General features: G+C 46.3%; 1 protein-coding gene across 3 annotated transcripts in view; it reads right to left on the bottom strand.

Moving 5' to 3' along the window:
- Positions 1 to 819: 819 nt before the first annotated feature.
- Positions 820 to 27,435, bottom strand: part of OS9 (OS9 endoplasmic reticulum lectin) — a 39,942-nt gene continuing 13,326 nt past the window's right edge. Inside the window, exons 6-14 of one of the 3 annotated variants that reach the window (XM_056117606.1) lie at positions 6,273 to 6,483; positions 5,911 to 6,024; positions 5,606 to 5,706; positions 5,386 to 5,437; positions 4,153 to 4,241; positions 3,764 to 4,072; positions 3,253 to 3,442; positions 2,097 to 2,209; positions 820 to 1,526 (exon numbers count right to left, since the gene is read on the bottom strand). In XM_056117606.1, the coding sequence (XP_055973581.1) occupies positions 1,401 to 1,526; positions 2,097 to 2,209; positions 3,253 to 3,442; positions 3,764 to 4,072; positions 4,153 to 4,241; positions 5,386 to 5,437; positions 5,606 to 5,706; positions 5,911 to 6,024; positions 6,273 to 6,483 (1,305 nt within the window). In that variant the 3' untranslated portion in view covers positions 820 to 1,400. The remainder of the gene's footprint in view (positions 1,527 to 2,096; positions 2,210 to 3,252; positions 3,443 to 3,763; positions 4,073 to 4,152; positions 4,242 to 5,385; positions 5,438 to 5,605; positions 5,707 to 5,910; positions 6,025 to 6,272; positions 6,484 to 27,435) is intronic. The other 2 variants (XM_056117607.1, XM_056117608.1) reach the window with 2 other exon arrangements.

The raw sequence follows: 27,435 nt of genomic DNA, 5'->3' as shown, positions 1-27,435 counted from the left end.
CAGGGATGACTCCTAGCAGTGCTCTAGAACACCATGTGATGCCAGGGATGGAACCCAGGGCTCTGGTACACAAAGCCTGTTCTCAGCCCTTTGAGCCATCTCCCTGGCCTTTTCTTGGCTGGTGAGTCAGTTTGGAATCTCTAGCAAGAGACTTTCTGCCTCAGGGGCTGGAGAGAGATGACTGTGGGGAAGACACCACACATGGTTTCCTGAGCCCTGCCAGGAGGCCCGCATCTGCAATTGGCAATGCAGAGATGCAGATGCTGCCCAGGCCCTGCCCTCCTGCAAGGCAGGATGAGAAGCTGATCACGGGGAATGTTGCAGCGATTGCCGAGGTGGGTCTGGCTTTGGAGAGCAGCCTGCTTTGGGGAGAGCTCAGCTGGAGGGTCGCCATGGAGGGCTAAGTCCATGGTGTGCATTTTAGTGTCAAGGGGAGATAAACACCAGAAATGGGCAGATGAGGCAAAGGAGGGGACAAACACACACTGCAAGGGTTCTGGTCCCAGTGCCTTTGATTCCCCACCAGTCTAGGTTTCTTTTTTAGCGGGGGCACACCCAGCAGTACTCTGCACTCAGAAATCGCTCCTGGTGGAGTTTGGGGGATGACATGAGATTGAACCTGGGTTAGCCACGTGTGAGGCAAAGGCCCTTGGCGCTGTACAACTGCTCGGGCCCTACCAGCATTCTCCAATTCCTGCTGCCCATCACAGCCATCACCGAGGCCACTGGGCGCAGAGTGTGTGCCCCCCACCCTGATGAGAACACCAGCCCATCCTAATTCGAGCCCCCAACCCATCCCCTGAAGAGAGGAGATGAATGGACGGATGGTCCAGTTTTTTATTTAGAAACCTGATTGCTGAAGAAATGCGGGCTCTGTGCCCCGCTTCTCACTAGGACTGTCAGAGGTGGAGGCGCTCCCGTTTCCCCAGGAAGTGGGGGTGCCTTGATCGAGGCGAGGTTGTTGGGGAACAGTGTGGCTGGGAAGGGACATCGAAGTCCATCCAAGAGAAGGTGAGGTGGCCCCAAGACCAGGCATGACTAGAGAGGCCTGTGCTCCTGGGGCCTGTCCCTGGCCCGCCCCTCTGTCCTGTTGGAGCTTGAGTAGGGGAGGGGCCGGGGACAAACTGGGGGATGGTGACAGGAAATGTTGGGGGGACCGACAGGGAAGGGGGTGAGGGAGGTTTCTGCAAGTGCAAATTCATGGGCCCGGGGTCTGGCGGAGGGCTCTCGATGGAGCGGCTCCCCAGCGCCCCTGCACCCCCAGGAGGGCCCCCTTAGGGGCACAGCTCAGCTCGGCTCTGCTGCTTGGCCTTTAGGGCCCCTGGGGGTGGGGGGCAAAGGCAAGCTCGGTCTAGAAGACTCTGGACTCCTTGGGAGTCTGGGGGGCGGGGAAGGGGGTCTCAGAAGTCAAACTCGTCCATCTCCCCCGTGCCCTCCCCACCGGGCGAGCCCCACACGCGGCGGTAGTTGTTCTCCAGATCCTTCTGCCGTTGCCGTTCCTTCTGTGCCTCCTCGGCACCCTGGACCTGTGGGAGGATGTGACTGAGTGGCTGAGCCCCAAGGAGGCCCGGGGCAGGGGTGGGTGTGGGCACCCCCACTCCTTGGGCTCGCCGTGGGAACAAAGGGAAAGCCCAGCCTCGGCTGAGAGAACCCAGAAGCGCAGAATGGCTGGAGGGGGGCCTGCCTGATTCTCCACCTTCTGACTGTGCTAACCCTCCCGCCCCCATCCCCCGTAATATCGGCTGGCCCTCTAGTCTTGTGCACTGGCTCCTCATTCACTCCCTTCCTTCCTTCCTTTTTCTTTCTTCCTTTTTTCTTTTCTTTCTTTCTTCTTTCTTTCTGTTTTTCTATCTTTCTTTTTCTTTTTTTGCTTTTTGGGTCACATCCGGCAATGCTGGGGGACCTAGGGGATGCGAGGGATCAAATCCTGGTCTGTCCCCATGTAAGGCAAACACCCTGCCCACTGTACTCTTGTTCCGGCCCCTCACATGATTTTCATCTGTGACCCCCCTGAGAATATCCTGGGGTCCCAGATGCTTGGGGTGCGTGAGGTGGGGACACAGGCTGGGAGGCCCGTGATGTAGGATGCCTCTCACCAAGATATTGAAGAAAATCTCCTTGAGATTTTTTGTGTCCTCATCCGTCAGCCAACGTGTCTCCTCCTCGGTCCCGTCAGCCCCAGGTCGGACAATTTTGATCTCGATTTTCCCTGGAAAGGAGCGCCGTGGATAGTGAAGGGTGCCGGGGCGGGAGGCAAGGCTGGGCTTGGACACCCCCTGGGGCAGTGCGTCCCCCTGCCCCTTAGCTTTCTTGGGCTCTGCCACCTGTCTGTCTCAGCTGTAGACAGGCTTTCCCCGTTCGTCAGGGGACAGGCAGGTCCTGACTTGGGCCTCCACCTTGGGAGCCTGGTGATGGCTCAGAATCCTTGTCTTAGCTGGGGGATGACACTGAGCAGGGCCATGACTCGAAGGAGGGGCTGCAGAGACACCTCTGCAAGCCTGCCTGGGGCCTGGTGGGGAGTCAGGGTCACCTAAACGTGCCCCACCCTGTGCCAGCCTGCAGAATTCTCTCTTCCTCTTGCAGTAGCGCCTGCCCTCTGGGTGCCATCATTCTATGGTTCACCATCATGTACAGGCAAATGACTGTTTCCAGAAGTAAAATCCAGGCCACCTGGGCCAGACGAGGTGGCAGCAGCAGGTTGGGGGAGTGTAGATTGGCACCTGCAGGTGCTTGAGAGACACTTTGGGATGGAAGACAATGGGACGGAAGGGTTCAAACTCGACTCTCTTTGGAACGTGCTCTCCAGGCCTGCAGGAGGCTTGGGGGTGGGGGGGCAATGTCACATTGGTCCAGGCAATGGGCAGCTGGGCTCCCCCGGCTCTCCCTGGCTGGGGGGGCCTCTTTGGAGGCTAAGTCCTAACTCCACAAGCTGCTTCCTCCCTCAGGTGTGCATCTCTGGCACATTTGGTTCCCCGGCAGCTGTCTCTGGTTCTCTCCCCCATCTTCCACTCTCCAGGACAAAGGGCTGGGGGCAGTGGGTGGGTCAAGCCAGAGACCCAGCAGCTTCCTGAAAGAATGAAAAGGAAACCAGGCAAAGGGCTGAGGCGGCTGGCCAGGGGAGGGCCAGAGTGAGAAGCATGGTCGAGAAAGGAAGCGGCAAACGGCAAACGAGCCATCTCAGGAGGGATTCCCCGGAGACATCCTTGAGGGCTACTGAGCCGAGCAGTCTCCTTCCGCTCCTCCAGCGCTTACCTGCTGGCTGGGGTGCCAGGAGAGGCTTTTGGGGGACGAACTTCCTTTTCCGGTGCTTCTTCACTAGCTCTGGACTTTGCTTTTCCTCCAGCCTCTTGATGAGTTTGTTGAGGGTGGAGGTGAGGGCGAGAAGGGCCCGGTCACGCTCCGACTCCTTCTTCAGCCCGTCGGGGTCCAGCTCCTTCTCGGTCTGCAACAGCCCGGTGGGGCGCGGAGCGTCAGGGTCTGGGGACTAGGGCCCGGAGGTCCAGACTACTAGCTGAGTCCCATTCTTCTCCCTGACCCCCTCCCATCCCACTTGTTTTGGGTCGCATCAGGGGTTAGCTTCCCAGCTCAGTATTTGGGGACTGTTCTTAGGGGACACACGGTACCAGGCTCCAGCCACTCTGGTGCAGACAGCCGCTCACCGCTCTGGGGCCGCCCCCTCCCTTAATGAAGTTAAACACGCCCACTGGGGCGTGGCCATGCTGTGCTGGGAGGTGCCGCGTGCACCCTCGGCCCGCCCGGACACCTGGGCCAGAGCGGGGCTCACTTCCTGGATGATGCTGTCCAATTCCCGCTCCATGCCGGCCTTCACCTCCGAACGGAGCCGGTCTCGGTCTGAAGGGAGCAGAATTCCTTCCAGTTCCTTCTCAAATTCTCCCAGTAACTGCCGTTCATCTTCATCTTCATCTTCTTCCTCCTCCTCCTCTTCCTCCTCCTCCTCCTCTACTACCTCTTTCTGAGGTTCAGGGTCCCCCTTTTCCTTGACCTCTGGCTCCTTTGGAGGGGCTTCGGCAGCATCGCCTGCAGGTTGCTCTGGGCCTGTGTTGGGCTTTGCCTGGGTGGGCGGGGGTGGGGACAAAGAGCTGGGTGGAGAGGAGGGGCAGGGCTCCGCCCTCCCTCGGAAAGGGCCGGTACCTTTTTGGTTCCGCCTTTCAGCTCCTCTATCAATCGAATCAAATCTGCAGGACTCCGAATGACTTTGACTTGCACATTGTTGTGAAAATCTGGAAAGAACAATTAAGAAACGTGTGGTCGGAGAGATGGTACAAATGGCACCAAACCCCACCAGGAGTGATCGCTAAGTGCAGAGCCAGAAATAAGCCCTGAGCACCGCCAGGTGTGGCTCAAAAACTAGAAAATGGAAAAAAAAAAAGAGCGGGCTTGGCTAGTCTAAATTCTGTTTTGACTGTGTGCAGTGGGGTAGGGGGTGGGGGTTGGGGAGGGGACCAAAGACTGAACCCTGAGCCTTATACAAACCAAGTGCTCTACAAGCTGAGCTATCTCTGGCCCTATTTTTTCCTGGGGTTTTGTTTGTCTTGTTGTTGTTTTCGGGCTACCCCCAGTGGTGCTCAGGGCTTACTCCTGGCTCTGTATTTAGGGATCACTCCTGGAGGGGCTCCGGGGTTGAATCCACTACCAGGCAAACACTGTAAGCCTTGCACTGTTTGACTTGCTAAGGAGAGGCAATTCAGGAGCTCCTGCAGAATGAGCTGTCAGTGTGGTCAGGGAGTGAGGGTTGGTCATGCCCTTTGGAGAGCACTGGCCCAGCGTGGCGCTGGGCTCATGCACTGCTGATGCTCTCACCCTCACTCCAGGTTTGAAGGGCACCCAGGAGATTCTGGGGCCAAATACTCCTCTTCTGAGGCTCCTGTGCACCATTTCCCACACATATAAATCTACTCAGGACCAGGACTAGGCATCCTGCTGCAAATGACAAATTCCTTCTCTTTAACCCTCACGACAAGTTATCCTCTAAGGCAGGGGTTGTCACTGCACTCGATGGGGGAAGAAATTGAGGTTAATTATCCAGGATCACCAAGTCAGCCAAGAGTGGAGGGGCTGGAGTGATAGTATAGTGTGTAGGGTGTTTGCCTTGCATGCGGCCGACCTGGGTTTGATTCCTGGCATCCCATCTGGTCCTCCAAGCACTGCCAGGAGTGATTTCTGAGTGTAGAGCCAGGACTTAACCCCTGAGCATTGCTGGGTGTGACCCAAAAAGCAAAAAAAAGGTCTCCAAAGACGATTAACTCCCGGAGAAGTGACTCGGCTGCTGGCCTGGCTGCATAACCCCCTCCTTGGTACTGAGTTCTGCTTTAACCACCGCCCTGCCAAGCCAGCAGTAAGGCAGAGGCCCAGGGCTTTGCTCACCGTCAGCGGGGCCTGGAGTGCGATCTGCTGCCTCGGGGATCGGTTCTGGCTCCTAGGAATGGAAAACCAGGCAGTTTCTGAAGGCTCTGACTCTAGGCACGTGTGATCCCACCGTCACGGCCAGGCCGATGGAGAGCACCTTAGAGTGCCCTCTGCTCCCAGGGTCTCACCCAGAACCCCCAGGGTCTGCCTCACAGGAAAACTGGAAACGGGCACTCACCTCAGCCAGGACTTCCTCCACTTCCGGGGCCTGTGCCTCTGGCTCATGGAGAATCTTCCAGAAATCTGACTCCTTACTGTTTTCCTTGGGTGGACTTGCACCTGGGATACGAAGAACAGGGAAGAATCGGAGAGAGCAGGGGAAAGAGGAGTCAACACGACAGTCCCCATTACCCTCCTGTGCTGCTAAGGGGCCAGACCCCCAGCACGCATGACCCCATTGCCAACAGCCAGCACAGGACAATTGGTCTGGGTCAGGGAAGCCAGGGAGACCTGTTTCAGAGCACACGGTGGGTGAGGTCCTACCTGCTTTCTCGGGGGCTGCTTCCCCCGACTCCCCAGACTTGGTCTCGCTCCACCTGGGGGTGTCCAGGTCTTGCAACTCATCTACGATTTTGTCTCCATATTGTTTGGAGTCTCCTGAAAAAGAGGGTGGGTGGGAGGGGACGTATTTTTCTGGGTGGGTCACTATTTTTGCTGTGTGTCTCTCACCTCTCCGTTGCCTGTCTTTCTTCCCCTTCCTCTTTCACCTTTTTTAACTTGAGAAGGGCGATGCCCAGCAGTGCTTGGGGGCCATGTGGTGTCGGGACGCAGCTCAGGGCTACGCATGTACCAGGTGCATGCTCTGCCCTGCCGGCAGGAAGCCCCTGCTTCCCGCCCTTACTCACCGGTCTCCCTCTGCATGTACGCCAGGTACTCCTCAGGCTGCAGGGCAGGGTGGCAGAGAATGGCCTGGGGAGCCGCGCTGGGCGGGGGCCGTAGGAGAGGGTGGGGGCAGAGCCGAGGAGTCCGAATGGTCAGCACGTAAGAGCAGGACAAGGGCTCGTCCACACGATCAATGTAGTCCCCTGAAATGCCAGCACCCTCGTCGCAGAGGAACTGCAGGCCAGAGAGGGTGAGCACAGTGTGAGCACCAGTGGCACTAGGCTACCGTTCTCAGAATCCCGGTCCTGTTTCAGCACTTATGGTGCGTCAGGTGACATGCCCAGCCATGGACACGCCACTTGATATATATTCGCTCATTTCATGGTCATAAGAAAGTAGGATGGTGTCTCAATTCTGTGGCTCTCTTTGTTTTTCCTCATGGGGGCCAGAGTGATAGTATAGTGAGTAGGATGCTTGCCTTGCATGATGCTGACTGGTTCAATCTCCGGCATCCCACGTGGTCCCCTGAGCACTGTCAGGAGTGACCAGGGTGCAGAGCCAGGAGTAATCCCTGAGCATTGCCAGGTGTGGACCTCTGAACCCCGCAAAAATAAAAAGTTTCTTTTTCCAAAACGACCCACTGTTAAGTGGTAAAAGCAGGAACTGAAATCAGTCGGCTTATCTATAGGTGAATGAACTGACTTCTGTCTTACATCCTAGCTTTATATAAAGTGTGTGTGTAGTATACTGCAAAATACACTCTTTGATTCATTGTGTATGTTAATGGTTTAAAAAACTTCATTTTAAGGCTCTTGAACAGAAGGAGAATAAATTAATCCTGGCCTCTGCAAAGTATGAATGCAATATGGTAATTTCCAAATTATTAAGAGTTGAAAGACAGAAAGAAGGCCCCACTTCTGGAACAAGAGCATGAGCTGCACGGTGCACCCACACTCCTAAAAACACCCCCAAAGAGATCAAATGAAGCATAATACAATTTTAAATTTCTCCAGTTTCCTAGGTACACAATAAATTAAGAAACATCTATTCAAGGGCTGGACAGATCGTACGACACTTGCTTTGCTAATAACTCTTGTTTTTACTTTTTGGGGCACACCTGGCAATGCACAGGGGTTACTCCTGGCTCTGCACTCAGGAATTACTCCTGGCAGTGCTCGGGGGACCATATGGGATGCTGGGAATCGAACCCAGGTCGGCTGCATGCGAGACAAATCCCTACCCACTGTGCAATCACTCCAGCCCCAACAAAAAGAATCTTCTCGTAAAGAAAACCTACACCTGTAGTGTTAAACTATATGCATGAAAAAAAAAAAGTTCTTTTAGTGTGGGGCCCCACACCCAGTGTGTCTCAGGGCTTACTTCTGGCTCTGCACTCAGAGATCACTCCTGGTGGTCTCAAGGGACCACACATGGGATGCTGTGGATTGAACCTGGGTCAACTACAGGCAAGGCAAATGCCTTATTTGTTGTATTATTGCTCCAGCCCCCCCTCAACCATTTTTTGGGCTTTTTGGGTCATACCGTGTGATGCTCAGGGGTTACTCCTGCCTCTGCACTCTGGAATGACTGTGGCGGTACTTGGGAGACTATATGGTATGCCGGGGGTTGAACCCGTGTCAGCCACGTGCAAGGCAAACACGCTACCCTCTTTATTAAAGCTCTGGTCCCCCTAAAAATAAAGAAAACTTGGCAATGGTTTCATAGGGAAAATATGAGGCAATCATTCAAAGAATGAAAAACTGCAAAATGTAGAGAAAGTAGTAACACTTTTAAATTCATTCTTTTCTTTCCCTTCTTCCCTTCCTCCATTTCTTCTACTACTGAGATTTATCTTCAGGTCCCTAACTTATTAAAAGGTAAAGGTAAAGGCCCTCCCGTTGATCGTCGATTTGCTCGAGCGGGCCCAGTAACGTCTCCATTGGAGACTTTGTTGTTACTGTGTCTGGCATATCGACTACTCTCGGTAGCTTGCCGGGCTCTCCGAGAGGGGCGGAGGAATCGAACTCGGGTCGGCCATGTTGGCTGCTTGTAAGGCGAACGCCCTACCCGCTGTGCTATCGCTCCAGCCCCCCTAACTTATTATTGTTTAAAAATATTTTTTGTTATTAATGTAATATGGTAAAAACAGCATTAATGTTGATGTTTCATTGTGCAACTGTACTTTCACCACCACAAGTGCTGAAGAAAGACCAAGGACAGGCCAGATAATCTCATCAAAAGCCACGATCCAGAGACTCACTGTTCTTCTCTCTTGAAAAAGAACATAAAACGACATGCCATACAAAAAAGTATAGTCAAAGTGACATCTGCACTTGTTTGTTCATTGCAGCACTGTTTACAATAGCCAGATTCTGGAAAGAACCTGAGTGCCCAAGAACAGATGACTGATTAAAGAAACTTTGGTACATCTACACAATGGAGTACTATGTAGCTGTTAGAAAAGATGAAGTCATGAAATTTACATACAAGTGGTACTACATGGAAAGTATCATGCTAAGCGGAAATGTGTCAGAAAGAGAAGGACAGACATAGAGAGACTGCATTTATCTGGGAAACATAAAGTAGCAAAATAGGAGACTAACACCCAAGAATAGCTGAGATAAATATCAGGAGGTTTTCTCCATGGCTTGGAGGCCAGCCACACATGCTAGGGGAAAAGGCAGCTCAGATAGAGAAGGGAGCACCAAATAAAGGTGTTGGGAGGATCCTCCCAGGATGGGAGATACATGCTGAAAGCAGACTATAGACTGAACATGATTGCCACTCAATGCCTCTTTTGCAAACCACAGCACCCAAAAGGAGAGAGAGAGAGAACAAAAGAGAATGCCCTGCCACAGAGGCAGGGTGGGATGGGGGGTGGGGGATGGGAGGAATACTGGCATCCGTGGTGGTGGAGAATGGGCACTGGTGGAGGGATTGGTATTTGATCATTGTATAACTGAAACCCAAGCACAAAAATTTGTAAGTCTACAACTGTACCTCATAGTGTTTCACTAATAAAAATTAAAAAAAAAAAGACCCGACATGCCATAGTCATGCTGCCAGACCCTGTGCCAGGCTGGTTCCCGGAGGGGGTGGGTGAGGCCCCTCCCTGCCCCAATGGACCCAACCCCAGCAGCCAAAAACCTCCAGAATTCAATCACTGCCATGCTCACAGCCATTTTTCACACTCTCGGGCTGAGCCTCACCCATAAGTAAACCTATTCTTAGACTGCAAGGCGGCTTCGACATCTTATACCTCACACCACTCACATTCCAAGAGTAGCACACCTCATTAGATGTGGTTTAAAGTAGAAGGCAACCAATCTTAGAGAGAAATATATTTTTACAAATATATATATATATATATATATATATATATACACACACACATGGTTCAACCTTTAACAACATATTAGTAATCGCTTATGAAGGGCTTAATGGCCCTTGAGTGAAATACAACAATCTTTACACTCTCCCCTAAAGGAAGTTTTTTGGAGCATTTTCAGTGGTTTTTCATAACAAACAATACATAATAAATTATTTCAATTCTGTTTTGGGGCAGAGGTTGGAGTTCAGGATGGAAATATCCAAAATATAGTGGTGGAAAGGTGTAACGGTGGTGGGACTGGTGTTCGAATATTAAATGTTATCAAATATTGTGAACTACTTTATATATATATGTATATATATATATATATATATATATATATAAAGACCAAGGACATAGCTTGGTGATTTAGACCAAAGATATATTTCACCGTTTTGCACATGTGTGGTGCTGCGTTCAATCCCCAGCAAGACACACACACACACACACACACACACACACACACGAACACACGCGCACACACACACGCAGCTTTTTGGAATGAAGAAATAGCACAACTGGCAATAATGCATGCTTCACATGCAAGAGCTCTGGGTAAGATCCACAGCACCACACAGTCCCTGAGCACCACCCAGAGTGACAACTATACAGTTAGATGGGAATAACCCATGAGCACTGTTGGGTGTGGCCCACAAAACAAATCAAGTGCCCAAGACCCTCTACTAATGTCCTCATACCACTTCTAGCCTTTTATTTCCTAACACCTATTTCTCCCCTACCCCTTCACTTGGTAACTAACTTCATTCTTGTGGTCAGAGTCTAGAGGTTTGTTTTCACTGGATACTGTCCATTGCCTTTCTCTTTTTTTTTTTTTTTTTGGTAGTTTCATTCTCATTTATTTCCAGTTTTTTTAATAATTGCAGTTTTAATATTTTTTGTAGACTTACTATTGCCTTTCTTTGATTCTTTATGCACCACATGTAAGTGAGATAATTTAGTATTTGTGCTTCTCCCTCTTGACTATTTTGCTTATCATGCACCCTCTAGTTTCATCCAAGTTGCAGGGAAAGGAAAGATTTCTCCCCCCTTTTTTTAATTTTTAGAACTCAGTAGTCTGGGTTTACACCTGGCTCTGCATTCAGGAATTACTCCTGGCAGACTCGGGGACCATATGAGGTGCTGGGGGTTGAACCTGGGTCACTAGCATGCAAGGTATATTGCACTACCCACTGTACTATCTCTTTGGTCCCAAATTTAATTTTTTCCCCTTTTTTGGGTGACACCTGGTGATGCACAGGGGTTACTCCTGGTTCTGCAATCAGAAATTACTCCTGGCAGTGCTCAGGGGACCATACAGGATGCTGGGGATCGAACCTGAGTCAGCTGCGTGCAAGGCAAACGCCCTACCCGCTGTACTATCACTCTAGTCCCTAATTTTTTCTTATAGCTGAGTAGTATTACACAATTTCTTGACCTACAGATCTGTCACTGAACATTTAGGTTATTGCTATATCATATTTTAACTTCTTTTTTTAAGGCCAGCATAAACTTGTTGCTAAAATACAATAAGAACAGTCCTAGAAGGAAAAACCACTGGTCAACCTTTCTCAGGACAGGTGCTCCACCACGGAGCTTGGGCTCCAATATAATTGTGTTTTATACAATTTTACATATTATTTTCTATTTCTCAGAAAGTGTTTGAAATATGTGACCAAAACACTAAAAAACAGAGGGAAAGGCTGGATAGAGAGTTCAATGGTTGAGTGCAGGCTTTCCATGCAGGAGGCCTGGGCTGATCCCTGGGCCCTCTTGTCCCCTGAAAATCAGGAGCAAGCACAGAGCTGGATATAGCTCCTGACTACCCCCTGGTGTGAATGCCAAAACAAAGAAAAGAAAGACTGCACTGCACAGTCCTGTTGTTCAAAGATTTGCTTGGGCGGGCGCCAGTAACATCTCGCAACAAATTGTGAGACTTGTTGTTACTGTTTTTTTTTCTTTGCATATCAAATATGTCACTTGTAGCTTGCCAGGCTTTGCCGTGAAGGGGGGGGAGATACTCTTGGTAGCTTGCAGGGGCTCTCCGAGAGGAGCGGAGGAATTGAACCCAGGTCGGTTGCGTGCAAGGCAAATGCCCTACCCGCTGTGCTATCGCTCCAGCCCAAAGAAAATAGAAGGGTAATTTGTCATGAACATATAATAATTATGAATTTATAACAACCCAACATAGCTTCCAAATTTATGAGAGAAAAATGAACCAACTGCCAAATCTATTGAAACAGAGTTCTCCCCAAAAGATGCTTCTTTGGTAGCAGATTATTTCAGGATGTGGTTAATTGAAAACCTGGAGGTTCATGAGGATTTTTTACCACCGCTTAATTATCCAGAAGAATGAAAATTTGGGGGAGGGGTTTCTTACCTAGGATTAGCATGATTGCAAGAAATAACTTTTCCACTAGAGAAAAAAAAATATACGAATGGTCATGGTCATGGTCATTGTCCTCCCGTTGTTCATGGATTTGCTCAAACGGGCCCAGTAACGTCTCCATCGTGAAACTTGTTGTTACTGTGTTTGGCATATCGAATAGTCACGGGTAGCTTGCCAGGCTCTGCCCTGCAGGCGAGATACTCTCGGTAGCTTGCCGGGCTCTCTGAGAGGGGCGGAGGACTCGAACTCTGGTCGGCCAATATCGTTCCAGCCCATATACGAATGGCAAACATCTAATCATAGAGCATTATATGAGTCACTCTCCTTTCTCCTTGAAGTCCCAGGCCCCTATTATTTTTTTTGTTTGTTTTGGTTCAGAATATGCATCCCTAACTTGCCTCACTGCTTTTGAATCCTCTATGTGAATTCTTTTTTTTCCCTCTATGTGAATTCTTTGTGTATGCTTAATTAAGTATGTTTTTTGCCCCCTTCTAATCTCTCTTATGCTAGTTTCACTATCTGACCATCACTGAGTTTTTCATTTTTCTTGTTTTTGGGGGAGGGAGGGGATATCACCTGGAGGAGGGGCTTTTCCTGGTGATACAAGGGGGACTGTATGTGGTGGTTGGGAGTGAACCAGGGTCAGCCACATGCAAGACAAATACCTTATCCCTGTTCTATCTCTCCAGTCCCATCACTGACAATTTTTTTTTCTTTTTGAGTCACACCCAGCAATGCACAGGGGCTACTCCTCATTCATGTACTCAGGAATTACTCCTGGCGGTGCTCAGGGGACCATATGGGATGCTGCGAATTGAACCCGGGTCAGGCCATGTGCAAGGTAAATGCCCTACCTGCTGTGCTATCACTCCAGCCTCATCACTGACAATTTTAACACACCCTTTCAGTAACTTATTAGCCAGTCAATAAAAATTTTTAGAATATCTGAACACAATTATAATCCTTGACTAAATAATTAGAAAAACAACACATTGTTTTAAGCACACAAAAAACATTTTAAAAAACACCAAAAGAATTAATGACACAATGACATAAAATTAGAATCAACAGCAATCATATAAAGACGACAAAAATTAAACAATTTGCTTCAAAACATAATAAGCATAATTCTCAATAAGTTCTGCAGTGACACAGAAATCATAATGAGCATGGAAACACCCCATATCAGAATTTAGGGAGCAATGCACATCGTGCTCGGAGTGAAGTGGGAAGTTTTAAGTTATAATCAGGAAAGGAGAGGCTGAGTTACACATCCTGGATAAGATGTTAGAATAGCTCAAACTCCTATCACAAACAATAATTTCTTGAATACATGAAGAACTCTTAAATATTGAGCAGAAAAGCTCAAAAGCCCTTTAGAAAAATGAAGATTTCTTGATGGTTGAAGAAAAAACCCTTCTTAAATGTGAGTAATATTATACATATTTCCGTAAGCATTTCTTAAGAGAAATGCTAGTTAAAGCCACACAGAGACAAAATGTCCTGACCCTGCGCCAGGCTGTCTTCACTGGGGCAACTCGGAGGGGGGCAGACTGAGTCTCCCTCCCTGTCCCAGCAGAACCCCCAGCCAAAAACCTCCAGAATCCAACTGTGCCGCCATGCTCACAGTTGATCTCCATAGGCTCGAACAAGCCTCACCCATGAGAGAAATTGCAGAAAAACCCAGGTATGTGGGACCCGTGACTGAGCTCTCCAAGCTCACTCAGAATCTCACTCCTTCCCCCCAGCTCCTCAGTTTTCCTGTAGCTTGGCAGTCACACCCACAAACTTCCCCCTGGCGCCATATAATTTCATCAATGGTCAAGATCCAGAGACTATGAAATAAAGCTCCCGGAAGAGTGTGACACAGCGGAAGAGTGTGACACAGAACATCCTGGAGCACATGGCTGCAAATGCACCCTTGCAACCTCTTATACTCTAGCCCACTGATGTACCAAAAGTAGCACACATTTGTTTGGGTTTAACATACATGCTTGTAATCTCTTATACAAGGGCTTAAATGGCTCCAGGATGAAATACAACAATCTTCACACATATTCCTCTTATGGTGGTGGGAAGCTGCAGGGTGGTGGGATTGGTGTTTGAATATTATCTGTAATAAACTATTGTGAACAACTTTATAAAAATAAAATAAAATAAAAAATACACAGAGAAGTCATTCTTCATTTGATTCCTGATGCCTGGCCAAAATCCAAAAATTCCAAGTACACTGAATTGAGGCCGTAAGAAGGAAACCAGCATTCTTTATACATTGCTTAGTGAGAATAATTTACTTAAGCAGGGTAATCTAACAGTACATATCAAATTTATGTGGGTCTACTGCCAGGAATTTAATTGACATGTTCTCTGTAGGTACAAGATTAATAACTGCAGCATTGTCATGTTAATAAAAGAGTTAGAACAACCTAAATGTCTATCAGTAGGGAGCTATTTAGACAAATGGTGGCACAGGTGCATTAAAACAAACAAAAGATTAAAGATGCTTTTCTGTTTTTTTGTTTAATTTTGTTTTGTTTTGGGTCCATACCCAGCAGTGCTCAGTGGATATTCCCAGCTGGGGGTTCAGGGGGTTCACTTCCGGTGGTGCTGGGAGAACATGCAGTGCTGGTGATCTACCCTGGGAACTCCTGTACGCAAAGCATGTGCTCAGCCATTGAGCTAGCTTCCTGGGTCCTGTTTTTATTACATATTTTATATTGCTTTTAGTATATATATTTTTGAGGTGGGGGCCCACACCTGGTGATGCTCAGGGGTTAGTCCTGACTCTGTACTCAGGAATTACTCCTGGTGGTGCTCAGGGGACCATATGAGATGCCAGTAATCAAACCCGAGTTGATCATGAGGCCAAGCCAAGCTTGTCTAAACATTAAAAACACACACACACACACACACACACACACACACACACACACAAAACCTGTGGGGATTGCGACAATGGTGGAAGGAAGTAGATATTCTGGAGGAAGGAGTGGTGTGGGACTGTGTTTTGACTGAAACCTTATCATTAACACCATTGTAAACTACAGTGCTTAAAATTTTAAAGGTAAAGGTAAAGGTAAAGGCCCTCCCGTTGATCGTCGATTTGCTCGAGCGGGCCCAGTAACGTCTCCATTGGAGACTTTGTTGTTACTGTGTCTGGCATATCGAATACGTCACGGGGAGCTTGCCAGGCTCTGCCGTGTGGGCGAGATCCTCTTGGTAGCTTGCCGGGCTCTCCGAGAGGGGCGGAGGAATCGAACTCGGGTCAGCCATGTTGGCCGCTTGTAAGGCGAACGCCCTACCGCTATAAAAATCTGAGAAAAAAAAACCCTACATGTATAACAATGATTATCTTCCTGGTGGAGATGAAAGCAGGCTGATGAGGAAAAGGATGAGCTGAGACCTTTCTTTGCAAGGGTGAGGAGATGACAGGGGCTAAATAGCCTGTCGGGTGGGAGTGCGGCTGCAAATTCAATCCCTGGTGCAGAACACAAGTGCCCACGGTGCTGCTGACAGCTCAGCAAGTGCTGATCCCTGGCACTGCAAGTGATCTCTAGCTCCACTAGTGTATCCAAGCATCACAACTGAAGACTGCAAGGCTCAGGGAGCACAGAACTCAAGATGTGCAAGCATTATGCCAGGAGGATGATCTCCTCCCAAATACACCCCCCGCCACCGGTCCCCACCAAGCCCACGTGTGAGCACCATAGCTAAAGGGCTCAGTCCAGGGCCAGAGCAATAGGACAGCGGGTTGGGAGCTTGCCTTACATACTACTTCCCAGCACCCCATATGGTCCCTGTAGCCTGCCAGGAGTGATCCCTGAGTACAGAGGCTGAAGTTAGCCCTAAGCACAACCAGGGTTTGTGGCTCCCCCAAAACACCAAAACCAAAGAAACAAAAAAGAATCTAAGCCCTGGGTAGCACTGCAGCTGGATGAGCGACCCCTGATGGGTACCATGATATGTGTGAGCACTACAATCGAGTGTGTGTGCTACCCCAGCTATCTCAATGCCAACCTTAGCAGGGCAAAGGAGATCAATGGAAGAGAGAGGGAAGGGGGGAAATGAAGAAAATAAATCTTTAGACTTTTCTCTTTATACTTGGAGCATTTCTATATTGAGCAGTGTGACTTTAATACCTATTAAAAATTCAATATAGTTTTATTAGCTTTTTTTAATAATATTAGGGTTTAAATCACCAGGCTTATTTGTTTTTTTTTTTCAAGTATAAGAAGTTATAAAGAGAACAGACAGAAAGGAAACAGGAATAAAGATAAATAATAAATGTATTAATGAAATAGTAAATAGACAATAAGGAGGATAAATCAAGTCAGAAGGGAGCTCCTGAAAGCTAAGCTCTTGGCTAACTCAGTGGCACAGCACCTGCCTTGAAGGCATGGGCTGTGGGTTCAGTCCCTGGCGATGCCAATGTGCTGAGAGTTGTCCCAGCAGACCGACACGGCACACAGTCTCTGGAGAGCTGCAAGCAGATGTGTGCGAATACTGAAACTTAGGTGCCAACCGCCGTGGGCCACCAACATGTCTGAGCATCACTGTCACATGAGTGAGACTCCTAGTCATCATGAGAGGAGAAAGGATGGGGCACTTGGGAAAGAAAAAAACTTTTTCAAACAACAAGACAGCTCTTACACTAATATCACTCCAGCAAGACAGAACATTGAAAAGAGAAATGGCAGCAAAGGCAGCATTTCCTTTCTCTGAGAACCTTGGCCAGGGGGTTGAGGACAGCTGAGACAAAGGCAGAGATGTCAAGGAAACCTAGTATATCTGAGAGGAGATGACATTTGCATGAAAAGAGATAGGACTGGAGAAAAGCTGGGTGCTGAGGTTGAAGTATGCAGGGCGCAGGTAATTTAGGAGGGTCCACCAACATGTCAGGGCATTGCAAGCCATCAAGGGTCTACGCAGAAAATAAACCATGAGCAGGAGCAGCACTGCATTTTATTTGGGGGACGGGTGCTCAGGAGGCCTGGATACTGCTGTTTCCTTTTTTGTTTGTTTTTGGGTTACACCTGGTAGTGCTCAGGGCTTACTTCTTCTTTTTTTTTTTTTTTTGCTTTTTGGGTCACACCTGGCGATGCACTGGGGTTACCCCTGGCTCTGCACTCAGGAGTTACTCCTGGCGGTGCTCAGGGGACCATATGGGATGCTGGGAATCGAACCAGGGTCAGCCGTATGCAAGGCAAATGCCCTGCCCACTGTGCTATCTCTCCAGCTCCTCAGGGCTTACTTCTGACTCTGCACTAAGGAATTATTCCTGGCAGTGCTTGAGGGACCATAAGAGATGCTGGGGATCAAACCTGGGTTGGCTGCATGCAAGGCAAATGCCCTACCCTCAGTATTATTGCTCCAGCACAGTGCTGTGTTTCTAACAAACACCTGCAGTAGTCCACTGGAGGGGAGAGTCTAGGTGCAGGAATACAGAAAAGAAATGACTGGCTAGGAGCCAGAGAGGCAGTACAGAGTTAAGGCATATTTGCCTTACACGAAGGGAACCCTAGTTTGGTCCCCACAAGCAACAGAGCACTGCCAAGAGGAACTGTCCCCCACCCCCACCCCCACCGTAAGCACAGAACTAAGAGTAGCCCCCTAGCTGCCAGGTGTGATCCTAAACCTGACCACCCTGTTCCTACCAAAAAATAGAAATGATGTGGAAGGGTTAGCTGTGAGGGGGCTACGAAGGTGGGAAGCCAATCCAGTGAGTGGGGAAGGAGGCAAGAGTGAAGGCTGAGGGAAGCTTGAAGAATCTACCCGCATCTATATGAACATACATCGAAACTAAGGCAGTGCCCTATTTTTTGCTAGTTAATGTCTTTTCTAGAACATACACATATGTATCTAAGTATATGGGGAAATGGTTAAGACTCTTTCTGGGTAGCAGAGTATGCATATGCTCAACTTTAAAAGATGAAATCACCAAAGGTCTTTCCAAAGGGCTTATCCAAACGGTGCTCTCAGCAGCAGTTTGTGAAAAGTTGCTCTTACCAACGTTATCAATTTTTCACTTTGGCCATTTTAGTCAGGGCATAGGGCTGTTACTCACTTGTAATCTTAATTTGCAATTTCTAGACCAGCATTCTTTGACCTTCTTATGCCCACAGACCAGCAGTTACCACCAAGGCAGCAGACCAGTGGTTTTCAACTCTTCCTTCATCTGTGAACCAGAGGCTGAATTTCACTGTTCTAGATGACTAATAGTAAGTAGCTTTTCACTTGATTAATTGCAAATTATGGTACCCTCTTTTGTGGGCTCTCTTTTTTAATTTTTGTTTTTGGGACCACTCTGAGCTCAAGAATTACTCCTGGGGGTGCTCAGGGGACTACATGGGATGCCAGGGATTGAACCTGGGTTGATTCCTGCAAGACAAATGCCCTACCTGCGGTACTATCACTCTGGTCCTCTTTAAAGTTTTACAATTCTACAATTCTGCAGTTGCATCAAATCAATTTTAGGAATTTCTATCTGTAAAAATAGATGATAAAAAAGGTTAGAAAAAACTATCATTTTAAACTAACAAATTTGAATTTCTTATGACCTAGAAATTATAATTTATAAATGTTTTATGAGAATACTTTTTTGGCATGTGGACTTTCAAAAAAACATTCCGTGTAATATCATGATACTTGTCTCTTTATTCCTTCTATTCTTATTTATATGCTTTGTTTCCCCCTTTTGCCTAGTTTCTCAGTCTAGATCTTTCAATATAGTTATGTTTCATTTAATAATGGTGATATGATCTGGGAAATATTTTTTAAGGCAATTTTATAGTTGTGAGACTGTCATTGAATGTAGTTAGTTACATAAACCTACATGGCAGAGCCTACTCCAGACCTCAGCTGTGTGATACTGCCTTTTGGTAATGCCATTGTATATGCAGCCATTGTTGACTGAAATGTTAAGTGATAAATGATTATTATCTGTAAAAAAGAAGTGACAAGGGCTGGAGAAATAGTTTACAAGGTTAGAGCACACATGCAGGAGGCCAGGTTTGATCTCCAGAACACCATGAATCCCTGATTACTCTCAGTTGTGACCCAAAATAAAGCCCAAGAAAAGTAGAAGTGACAAAAGCAGGCATCTTTATCTTGTTGCTAATATGAGAATAAAACTGTTCAGTCTTTCACCATTGCATATATTTGCTGTGAGGTTTCATGGATGACCTTCATATCGTTGAGGACATTCCGTTCTATTCCTAGTTCAAAAAGTGATTTTTATCATGAAAGGGTATTGACATTTGTCAAGTGTATTTTCTGTATTTGCTTTTCCACTTTGCAAAAGACTTTTTCATTTTTTTCAGATGTTAATTTTCCTCCTTATATTGGAGAGCCCGGCAAGCTACCGAGAGTATCCTGCCTGCACAGCAAAGCCTGGCAAGCTCCCCGTGACGTATTCAATATGCCCAAAAACAGTAACAAGTCTCACAATGGAGACGTTACTGGTGCCCAGTTGAGCAAATTGATGAACAACGGGAGGGCAGTGCTACAATGCTATATTAATGTGGCATATTACATCGATTTTTGTATGTTGCCCCATCCTGAAACCTGTGGACTAAATCCAACAAATTGTGGGATTGTTTTTGTTTGTTTTTGTAGTGTCAGGGATCAAACCTAGATTTCATGTATGCAAGGCATAAGCTTTACTACTGAGTCACATCCTTGGCCCCAATCCAACAAATTACGGTGTATGAATGCCTTTAATATGCTTAATTCACTTCACTACTATTTTATTAAAAATTTTTGCATTTGTATTCACACATGATACTGATTTCTAGTTCTCTTCTAATGTCTAATCTGACTTTGAAACCTGGAAAACCAAGATCTCATAGAATAAGTTAGGAAAGCATTCTTTTTTGGTTTTATATTAGGGGGTGATACCTGGTGATACGAGGGCTATTGATGGTAGTGCCCAGAGGACCATGGGTTGAACCTGTGTGCAAAGCATGTGCTCTGGTCTATTGAGCTATCTGCCCAGTCCAGGAAGCATTCTTGATATTTTCCAGATGTATTTTCCTTGTCACCTATGAGCTACATATTTCTTAGAGTTAATAAATATAAAATCAGCAAGGATGTAGACTATAAAGATACAGAACAGAAAATCAACATGCAAATTGTATGCAATTGTATTTTTTCACACTTATATAAAAAACAAAATTCTTAGAAAAAATTTGTCCAAGGATGTAAAGGGCTTGTACACTAAAACTGTAAAACATTATTGTAAGAAAACTATAAAGCGGGGCTGGAGCAATAGCACAGCGTGTAGGGTTTGCACACGGCTGACCTGGGTTTGATTCCCAGCATCCCATATGGTCCCCTGAGCACCACCAGGGATAATTCCTGAGTGCAAAGTAATCTCTTCATTTATTTATTTTGGCTTTTTGGGTCGCACCCAGCAATGCTCAGGGATTATTCCTGGCAGTGCTTGGGGAACCATATGGGATACCAGGGATTTAACCCGGATCGGCCATGTGCAAGGCAAACACCCTGCCTGTTGTACTATTGCTCCAGCCCCATGTAATCTTTTTAAAGTCAATGTAATCCACACTAGAACCCCATCAATATTTAACAAATATAAAATTTATTTAATAAATATAAAAATATTCATATTAAAATTCACATGGAGAAACTGGGAAGATATTTCTTTTTCTTTTTTTTTTTCCATTTTTTGGGTCACACCCGATGATGCACAGGGATTACTCCCGGCTCTGCACTCAGAAATTCCCCTGGCGGTGCTCAGGGGACCATACGGGATGCTGGGAATCGAATGGAACTGGGAAGATATTTCAAATGGCAGAACATACATGCCTCACATGCATAAGACTCCAAGTTTGATTCTAGAACTGCATAGTTGTCTGCATATCAGCAGGTGTAAACTGCGGTGATTCCTCAGCATCACTATAGGTCTGATGGCCTATGGTATTGCTGGGCATGAACAACATCATATTGCCAGCCTGAGTACTGAATCTTCATTGTCCACACAGCTGGGATGGGTAATTCCATAAGCATGGCTTAGAAGCTTCTAAAAATTCATCTGTAAACTCAAGGGACCTCAAATAGTAAAAAAGGGAAAAAAAGGAAAAATTTAAAGAAAAAACAAATTGGGGGTGGGGCAGAGAAATAATACAATGGGTAGGGTTTTTGCCTTGCTCACAGCTGGCCCAGGTTTAATCCCCAGCACCCCATACAGTCTCCTGCGCAGTCAGGAGTGATCTCTGAGTAAGGAGTAAGCTCTGAGCACTGCCAGCTGCGACCCAAAAACCAAGCCAAAACAACACCAAAAGACAAATTTGAGGCTGGTTGCCTTGCACACCAATCCAGGTTTAATTCCTCGAACCACACATTCCTGGAACCCTGAACACTGCCAAGAGTGATCGCTGAGCACAAAGCCAAAAGTAAGCACTGATCACTGCCTGGGGTGCCCAACCTCTACTCTCCCCTCCAAAAAAAGCCAAAAACCAAATGTCTGAAGGACACATTTTTTTACATTTCTAACCACTATTTCAAAGTAACAAGAAAACAGTGCAGTGCTGGCATCACAAATTACGTGCAGATCAATGAAAAGAAAAGAGCTCAGAAATAATCTTTACTTTTTGTGTGTTTGATTGTTTGTTTGGGGGCTCAGGGGTTACTCCTGACCCTGCACTCTGGAATTACTCCTAGCAGTGCTTGGGGGACCATATGGGATGCTTGGGATCTAACCTGGGTCTGCTTTGTTGAAAGCAAACACCCGACCCACTATACTATCACTCTGGCGCCAAATCCTTACATATTTGAGAAGCAAAGGTACATAAGCCATACAGACGTGAGGGAAAGGACAGTATTTTCAACAAGTGATACTAGGAAAACTAGCAACTCACATACAAAAGAATGGCACTGGACTCTTACCTTGTATCATATATAAAAAATAACTTGGGACCTTTTATATAAAAACTAACATGGTCTGGGGCTGGAGAGTCCTTCAGTACAGCAGATACGGCACTTGCCTTGTACATGGCCCACCCAGCCTCAATCCCTGACATTCGTTATGGTCCCCTGAGCACTGCCAGGAGTGATCTGAGTGCAGAGCCAGGAGTAATCCCTGAGCAGCACTGGGTGTGGCCAAAACCCTAAATAAATAAAAAGTTGGGGATCAGAGTCACAGCACAGGGGTCGAGGACATGTCTTGCATGCATGGAAATCTGGCTTGATCCCTGGCACTGCATGTCTTATCCGACACCCAGGAGGGTCCTGAGCATTATCAGTTTGGCCCTAGTAACATCCAGCAACAACACATCCTCAGGCCCTAGCACTGAATCATCCAGCCCACTGACCAAGTATTTCCATGAGTGGCCTTGGGAATAACTGCAGCCCCTGTGAGAATGGCCTGGGAGGTCCCACAAAAAAACTTTTGTTTGTTTTTGGAGCTCAGGTCTTACTCCTGGCTCTGCATTCAAGGATCACTCCTGGCAGGCTCAGAAAACTATATGGAGTGCTGGGGCTCAAACCCAGATTAGTCATGTGAAAGACAAGCACCTTATCTCCTGTACTAGCTTCAGCCCTCATTTTCGGGAGGGTTGGGCGGGGGAGGGGGTGCAAACTCAGCTGTGCTCAGGGCTTCCTCCTGGCTCTGCATTCATGATCATTCTTGGCAAGTCTCAGAAAACCATATGAGATGCTGGGGGTTGAACCTGAGTTGGATACAGGCAAGGCAAGCGTCCTACCTGCTGTATTATCTCTCCAGCCCCCTCAAATTTTTTAAATTAAAAAATGAACTTAATGTGGATCAAAAACTGACATTTAAGAGCTAAAACTATAAAATTCTTTGGTAAAAATCTTCACAATGCAGGTAGTGGTGCCACCAGCAGGTCAACCTGTACCTGTAGGACAAGTGCATCAGGACCCTGATGGTGCCTTCAGGCTTCCTGATATCCCAAAATTGTCACTGTGTCTTTTGCCAGACCCCAACAACTCAGGACCAGGATTCCCAGAAACTAAACAGCCAAAGTTAGGTATGTGGGAGCCGTACCCACAAACCACTTCTAGCTCAGCTATACAAGCTCATCTGTTGTCCTTGTTTCAGAGACCCATAAATAAATCTCGAAAGAGATCAAAAGCTGCAATTAACCTTGGACCCATGCAAGGCTGAACAGACAAGGCTACATCGGAGGGGAAGTGGGTCAGCCTCATGCTTGCCAAAGCAGAGTCCCCGGCAGTCACTTGCTCCTACAATCCAAAATCACCACCATGCCCCTAGCCAGACTCCACGTCTCAGAACAGACCTCACTGAGATATTAACCTGTTGAAAATTCAGATATGCAGGTTTTGTGGCTGAAATTTCCAGGCTTTCTCGGGGTTGGGATGGGCTAACTCCCCCCATTTCTCAATACTCGTGGCAGCACTGGCAGTCACGCCCATGAACCAACTCCAGTGCCACCATGTAAGCTCTACCAAGGGCCTTGCTTCAGAGACCTATAAATAAATCTCAAAAGAGATCAAAAGCCACAGTTAATCCTGGACCCATGCAAGGCTGAACAGACTAGGGTAATCTGGAGGGGTATGGGTCAGCCTGGTTTCTTTCCAAGCAGAAACCCGGGAAGCCACTAGCTTCCACAATCTGAAATTGCCACCATGCCCCCAGCAGGACTCCACCATTCTGGGACAGACCTCACCGAGATATAATCTGCTAAAAATCCAGTTATGTGGGTTTTGTGCTTGAAACCTCCAGACTTTCTTGGGGTCAGGATGTGCTACCTTCCCCCACCTCCCTATAGTTTTGGAAGCCTCAGTAGTCATGTCCATACCCCAAAGCTTCCACCCAGTTAAAAATGCTACTCCAGCCTTACTTTCCTTATACAAATACTGAATGCCCTGAACAAACATGACAACCTCTTAGCAGCTGTATTGCAAACCACAATGCACAAAAGGAGAGAGAGAGAAAGAAGAAAACTGCCTGCCAGAGAGGCAGGCTGGAGAGAGGATGGTAGTGGTGGTGGTGGTATGTTGGGGGATGGTGGAAAGGAAATTGGGGACATTGGTGGTGGGAAATGTATACTGGTGGAAAAATAGGTGTTGGACCATTGTATGACTGAAATCTAACCACGAATAGCTTTGTAATGATCTATGTCATGGATATTCAATAAATAAATAAACAAAAAAATAAACAAAAAAACTCCCCAAAATGCCCTTCACAACGTTAGAACAGGCCATAGCTTCTTAAATATGATATAAAAAGTACAGGTAATAAAAAAAATAGAAAACCAGACAAACAGAATTAAATTTTGATGTTTTGTTTTGATGGGAAAGGTGATGCCACACCTGGTGGTGCTTGTGGGCTGCTCCTAGCAGTGTTTGGGTGGACCATGCAGGTTCAGGGATTGAATCTAGACCTTGAGCATGCAAAACATGAGCTCTGACACCACCGAGCTATCTCTCTGGTTCAGAATTGAAATTTTTTGTGTATCCAAAAACACTACAAAATGAGTGGAAAAGAAATACTTGCAAAAAAGTAAATAATATCCAAAATAAAGAACTTCAACAACTTATTAACAAATAACAAAGTAACTCAAAAGTGGGCAAGGGATACAAGTCAAATCAAAATTGATTAAAGACCCTGATATCAGACCTGAATTCATAAGGTACATAGAGGAAAACATCAGTAGATCTCTCCATGACACTGAAACTAAAGGTATCTTCAAAGATGAAATACCACTGACCAAGTAAGTGGAAGCAAAGATAAACAAATGGAACTACATTAAATTAAGAAGCTTCTATACCATGAAGGAAACAATAACCAGGATACAAAGACAGCCCACAGAATGGGAGAAGTTATTTATGCAACACTCATCTGATAAGAAGAAATATCAAACATATATATGGCCCTGGTAGAACTTTACAAGAAAAAAATATTCAACCCATCAAAAATGGGGAGAACAGATGAACAGTAATTTACTCAAGGAAGAAATATAAATGCCAAAAAGGCACACAAAAATATTCTATATCACTAATAATCAGGGAGATGTAAATCAAAACAACAATGAGGTATCATCTCATGGCACAGAGACCGGCACACATCAAAAAGAACAAGAACAACCAGTGCTGAATGGATGTGGGGAGAAAGGGACTCTCATTCACTGCTGGTAGGAATGTTGACTGATTCAGTCTTTCTGGGAAACAATATGGACTTTTTTTCATTTTGGGCTATGCTCAGGGGATGCTCAGGGGTAATTACTGGCTTTGCACTCAGGAATTGCTCTTGGCCATGCTTGGGGGACTGTACAGGTTTCCAGGGATTGAACCTGGGTCAGGTCAGCCATGTGCAAGGCTACCTGTTGTACTACTGCTCTGGCCCACAATATGGACATCCTTTAAAAGTCTAGGAATTGAGCTTTGATTTAATATAATAACCCCACTTCTTGGAATATACCCCACAGGCCCAAAAACAAAAATGGAGAAAAGATATTGGCACCTCTTCGTTCCTTGAAGCATTATTCTTAATAGCCCAAATCTGGAAACCAACCACGTGTCCAAGAACAGATAAGGTACATGTACACAGTGGAATATTACTCAGCCACAAGAAAAGCTAAAAAAATGAAATTTGCTGCTACACAGAGGGACCTGGAGAGTTTCATTCTGAGTGAAGTTAGTGGGAGAGAGAGCAACACAGAATGATCTCTCTTACACATGGGACATAAAGAAACGTGATGCTGGAAAAACAAACACCCAAAGACAATTGAAACAAAGAGAACTGGTATTCAGTAGGAAACATGACACTAGAGGGGACTGGGGGGCAGGAGCGAGGGAGCAATGTCTAGGGTGGAGGGAAGCATTCAACCTGGAGGAAGAGAAGATGGTGCTGAAAGGCGGTAAAGCATTACAAAGAAAACCCTGTTAGCAACAGAAGGCATCTTGCAAACAGGTGAGAAAAAAAGAAAAGAAAAAAAGGTGGCAAGACTCACAGAAGCAGACCAGTAGGTGGGAAGCAAACGGGGTAGGGGGACATTGGTGGAGGATAATAGACACAGGTGAAGGGTCCAGTGTTGAAACATTATATGCCTGAAACATGACCATTAATTACTTTATAACTTCATGGTGACTAAATACATTTTTTAAAAGTGGACAAAGAGTCTGAATAGGTATTTCTTCAAGAAGCCATACTAATGGCACGTGAAAGGATGACTAACATCATTAACCATCAGTAAAATGCAAATGAAAAGTCAATGAAATACTTCTTCATACTAAATAGGATGACCATTATCTAAAAAAATGCTTAAGGGCTGGAGTGATAGTACAGCGGATAGGGCGCGTTTGCCTTGCACGTGGCCGACCTGGGTTCGATTCCCAGCATCCCATATGGTCCCCTGAGCACCGCCAGGAGTAATTCCTGAGTTCATGAGCCAGGAGTAACCCCATGTGCATCACCAGGTATGACCCATCCCCCCCCAAAATAGTTTAATTTATTTATTCATTTTTGTTTCTTTTTGGCCACACTGGTGCTGCTGCGGAACAAGCCTGGCTCCCTGCCTGCAAAACATGTGCTCAGTCCATTAAGCCATCTCTCCAGAACCTTAAAATAGTTTGGGGAGCCAGAGAAATAGTACAGTGGGTAAGGAGTTTGCCTTGCACAAAGTTCCAGATTTGATCCCCAGATATCTAGATGGTCCCCTGGGAACTACCTTGAGTATTCATTCCTGATAGCCCTAAGCACCACTGGTTGTGGCCCCAACACCAAAAATATTAAAAAAATTGTAAAATTGTTTTGCAAGGCTTTAAGTTATAAATGAATATATATATATATATATATATATATATATATAGTATACCCTAAAAATAGTAAGAATAAAGAATGCCAATACATTAAAAAAATAGGGAAAATGGGCAAGGATCAAAGTCATGAAAAAGATAAGGGCATTCCCCTAACCCAATAAGTCTAATTTCCAGGCATTTCTGTGGAGAGTGTTGCATATTCACAATGAGACTTCCCTTGCATCCCTGAGGGTGAGTGTTAAGAGCTGAAACCCAGCTGTTTCTCAAGAGGGGACTCAGCAAGGACACAATAAAATACAATGCAACCATTAAAATCATTGAACTAGATCATCATGTACACAGAAGGCAAAAAAAATTGTTCAGTGAGAAAGAAAGTGTATACCAGTGATATATAATTTAAGAACATGTAACAATATATACTATGAATTGTGCATCAATAATAAAAGTACAAAGCAAGAATGGCGATGACTGTGGTTGTTTGTGGAGAGGAAAAGGGAAAGAAAATGAGTGGGTAGGCTTTAAGATAACGTTACCTTATCCCTTTTATGTTAATGCATTCAGATACATGAAAGAAATATGGCAAATGTTAGTATTTATTTAACTTGCAATGGATTTATAGATGTCTATGACAAATTCTTATTCTAAGTTTGAAAATATTTCAAAATTTGAA

This window comes from Sorex fumeus, unplaced genomic scaffold, assembly GCF_029834395.1.
Source record: "Sorex fumeus unplaced genomic scaffold, SorFum_2.1 ptg000035l, whole genome shotgun sequence".
Lineage (NCBI taxonomy): Eukaryota > Metazoa > Chordata > Mammalia > Eulipotyphla > Soricidae > Sorex > Sorex fumeus.
The sequence above is the reverse complement of the archived record's forward strand: the minus strand, read 5'-3'. Positions and strand labels throughout refer to the sequence as shown.